Below are 3,992 nucleotides of genomic sequence, written 5' to 3'. Positions count from 1 at the left end.
AGGGACAGAGAGAAGAGAGAGAGTGAGCAGGGGAGGGTCGGAGAGAGGAGAGAGAGGGAGTGAGCGGGGGAGGGAGGGCGTCCACAGGACGCTGCTTCTTTGTGGTTGCAGATTTCCCAGAGTCCCCTCTGCGCCAGGCCCGGCAGCTGAACCTCGACCAGTGGTCTTGGGGGACGAAACGAGTTCGGGCTCTTCAAGCTAAAAGCAGCTTTGGCCAACTGTATACCTTACACGGGGCTCGTGTTCCTGTGCTGTTTCACCGGTTTGTGCTTCACACGGAGTTTACGAGACCTGTGTCCTGCAATTGTGAAATCATTATGTGTCACTTTCAAATGAGTGTGAACAGAACTAAGGACGGTGACCGTCAACCCAGAGCAGGTCTGGAGGACGCGGCAGGACCGGGCCGTCTGTTGGGCTGGGCGCCAGGCCTTCAGGCCAGGGGTTGGGGGCACGCGTTGTCTTCGGAAAAATGCATATGAGAAATCAGACGATGGGGCTCCTGGGGGCTCAGTTGGTTGAGCGTCCGACTCAGCTCAGGTCATGGTCTCACGGTTTGTGGGTTCAGGCCCCACGTCGGGCTCTGTGCCGCCAGCTCGGAGCCTGGAGTTGTTTCAGATTCTGTGTCACCCTCTCTCTCTGCCCCTCCCCCGCTCCTGCTCTGTCTCTCTCTCTCAAAAATAAATCAACATTAAAAAAAAAAGAAATCAGACAGATATGGAGCCTCCTGAGATCTTCAGAGGTTACTGCTGCTGGTTTGAAGTGTTTGTTATTAATATCTAACGGGCTGTTTTGCACTTGGTGTGTCTGTGACCACGAGGCCCCAGCAAGGTCTTTGGTGGGTTGTGTTGGCAGGATGGGCGCACGTTCTCCAGCGGGGTTCTCCACACGCACGACCCGGCCGATGAGGGGCCTCCCGGAGTGTCTCGGGGCGACGTCTGGAGACACATCCAGAGGTTCAAGTGTTTGCTGCCTTTGATGTGACCAGGAAGGTGGCCTAGGCCTCTTACTTGGCCGTTCACCTCGCTGGTGATAGCGACAAATTGGAAACAACCCAGAATCTGAGCAGCGAGGTAGCAATCAGTTACTTATATGGCAAAATAGGATACTGGGATCGAACCAATGTTTAACAGTATGCCAAAATGCTGAACATCTTTAATTTTAAAAAGGCAGGGTATCCGGTTACATATTTTACTTTATTAAAATACACCCTTTTTTAAATGAGAATACTCCCAGATACACATCCAATTGTGGAGATCGTTTCTGGGGAGGATTTTGAGATGTTTGAGCGCGTGCACGTAGAGAGCTTCAGGTAGTCTCTACAGGTCACGTGGATCGTACTTATGGATTCAGCCACCTTTTTCTTGTTGCACTGAGAGGATCAGATCAACTCGAAGATGGGTCTGAAGTACGGAGTCGTCTGCTACGTTCAGCGGGCAAAGCCCAGGAGCCGGGGCCGAGGCCGGGCGGCAGCGTGGGGACCGGCCCGTGGGGACCGCGGAGCTGTGGCCCCAGGGCCCCAGATATCTCTCCGGGCTCGGCCCCGTCTCTGAGCCGGAGACGAGTTTGCATCTGTTGTCACGCCGGAAATTTTCAGTGACTTTAACCGCGTGTAGCGTAGCACTTTGTGATCACGCGAGACCACGCGGTAGCGCACCGTGGGCACACTCGCCGATGACCCAGAGCGGGTCGTTCGGGCACATTTACTCTCCGGTCACGTTCAAGTGCGCAGGGGATTAGAAAGCGCCTGTGCCCAGGCCCACGCTCCAGGGACCTGCCGCGGTGCCTCCCACCTCCTTCCTGCCCCCCCTTTCTGGTTTTACCTCCGGGAGGCAGGTGGCCCCAAGAGTTTGTTTCTCTTTCTGTTCACCTAGGTCGGTGGAGCGGTTAGGGTCACACGGGGCTAGTGTGTGGGACACTCTGAGCGGAGGCGCCCTCGCCACAGCGGGGGTGCGGTGTTTGCCTGCCTGCGCGCTGCGCTGTGCGGAGTCCGTCCGGGCAGGGGAGCAACCCGCCGACCCCCTTCCCGCCCTCGACCCCTCCCCAGAAGTCCTCCCAGATGGCCTTTCCTTCCGCCCTCGGTGTCACCGGAAGCCGGTGCTCGGCTGATAACCTTGTCTAGGAAATGCCTCTGACCCACCAAGGCGTTTCCTTCGTCAGGAAAAGTCTCATTTGACGGCTGTGTAAGCCCTTTAGAAGCGACGCTGGCATTTCACGCCAACTTTGGCCCGTTTTAGTCCTGGGCAGATTCCCTGCGCACATGTGTCTTTACCCCACTCTTAACTGGTCAAGTTGCTGGATCGGTTTCTCTAGAGATCCCTGAGGTTTGTCTACACAGTGAGAGACCCTGGGCCTCAGGTTTTGTCTCAGCATCTCGTTACGACGGAGTTGACGCGCACACAGCAGGCAGGGGCGTGAAGGGGAGACGGGGCCCCCAGAAGCGGGCTGTGGTTGGAGCGCGGTGGCCGGTGGACCAGACCCCGGTCCCGTGGGGGGGGGGGGGACACAACGGCCAGCACAGGTGGCCCAAAGCTGCTCAGGGCTGCGCGTTAGCTTCCTAAGGGGTGGGGCCCTGAGGCATATACTTCGTCGGGAGAGCGGGACCTGGTTTCAAAGGGGAAATTGCCTCCTTTGCAAAGGTCGCCAGCTCTGCAGCTACGAAATGGGGCTGTTAAAGCAAACCTCTGTGCCACGAGGAGACAGCGTGGTTCCGTGGCTCTTAGGATGGGATCTGGCAGGTGCACACGCTTGCCCTTGCCAGCGCACACATGTGACCTCGCGTGACACCCCCGGTTTCCCTCTCTTCTCCTGGGTCTGTGCCCTCAGCGAGCAGGCCGTCTCGTTTGTCCTGCGTGGGCCCTGGGTCGAGGGGGCTGGGGTGCGGTCACCGCGAGCTAGTTAGAAGGGGGGCCGGCGAGCCCTGGATGGCCGGCGAGCGGGGCCGTGGCCTCCCGTTCCTGTGGTCAGGCTCGTACCTCGGTGACTTTGAAAGGATCTTCAGTTAGTTCCGGAACCCGTCCTGCCACGGAGGATAAATCATTTAAAAAGGCCTATCCCGACGGGAGGGAACTATTTTGAGGTCGTGCGCGACGTCTGCCAGAACCTCGTCTCGGGACCCGACAGCCTACGGCGTGCGTCCCGGTCACGCGACCGTTGGCCTCATGGGGTCGTTCCCCTGCCCGACGGGAACGTCGGACGTCGGACGTGGCGGGGCGCTGCCACGGCGCGCGTGCGAGGAGGCGCATGGCGTCGCCATCTAACGCCCTGTGTGTTCTCCCGCAGCCCGTCCCTCCCCGCCCTGGACTGGCAGGTGCCCTCGCGCTCGGGGCCCTACGAGCTGCGGATCGAGGTGCAGCCCAAGCCCCACCACAGAGCCCACTACGAGACGGAGGGGAGCCGCGGGGCCGTGAAGGCGTCGGCCGGAGGACACCCCAGCGTGCAGGTACCGGTCTGCTGGCTGCAGGACGCGCCGGGAGCCCGAGGGGGCCCCTGGTCCGCCGCTCGTAGTGCTTCTATCTGTGCTTCTCTTTTTCTCTTAAAACGTAATTGTTCTCCCCTGGCCCCTTCAGCTGAGAGCGTACAGTCCTGCTTTCCTCCTTCGTAAGACGGTGGCTGGCAGTGGACGACCACGTAGCTCTCGGCTCCGTAGCTTAAACCCAGCTGTAAGCAGCTAAGACTGTGTGCACGTGGGATTACTTTCAGGGATTCCCAGGGATCTCTAGGGCCGGGGGTCGCCCGTGTGGGCCTGGCCTCGGACGGGGGCCGGGGGTCGCCCATGTGGGTCTGGCCCTGGGTGGGGGCCGGGGGTCGTCCTGTGGGCCTGGCCTCGGGCGGGGGCCGGGGGTTGTCCCTGTGGGTCTGGCCCCTGTTGGGGGCCAGGGGTCATCTTTGTGGGTCTGGCCCCTGGTGGGGGCCAGGGGTCGTCCGTGTGGGCCTGGCCTCAGGAAAGGGCCGGGGGTCGCCCGTGTGGGTCTGGCCTCGGGTGGGGGCCAGGG

The 3,992-nt window shown here is 60.5% G+C and overlaps 1 protein-coding gene across 4 annotated transcripts in view; it reads left to right on the top strand.

The window, feature by feature from the left end:
* NFATC1 (nuclear factor of activated T cells 1) overlaps positions 1–3,992 on the top strand; it is a 101,610-nt gene that overhangs the window by 25,391 nt on the left and 72,227 nt on the right. For all 4 annotated transcript variants that reach the window (XM_049620334.1, XM_049620336.1, XM_049620335.1 and 1 more), the window contains exon 3: positions 3,280–3,439. In XM_049620334.1, coding sequence (XP_049476291.1) covers positions 3,280–3,439 — 160 coding nt within the window. The remainder of the gene's footprint in view (positions 1–3,279; positions 3,440–3,992) is intronic.

Source organism: Panthera uncia (genome assembly GCF_023721935.1).
Source record: "Panthera uncia isolate 11264 chromosome D3 unlocalized genomic scaffold, Puncia_PCG_1.0 HiC_scaffold_8, whole genome shotgun sequence".
Lineage (NCBI taxonomy): Eukaryota > Metazoa > Chordata > Mammalia > Carnivora > Felidae > Panthera > Panthera uncia.
The sequence above is the reverse complement of the archived record's forward strand: the minus strand, read 5'-3'. Positions and strand labels throughout refer to the sequence as shown.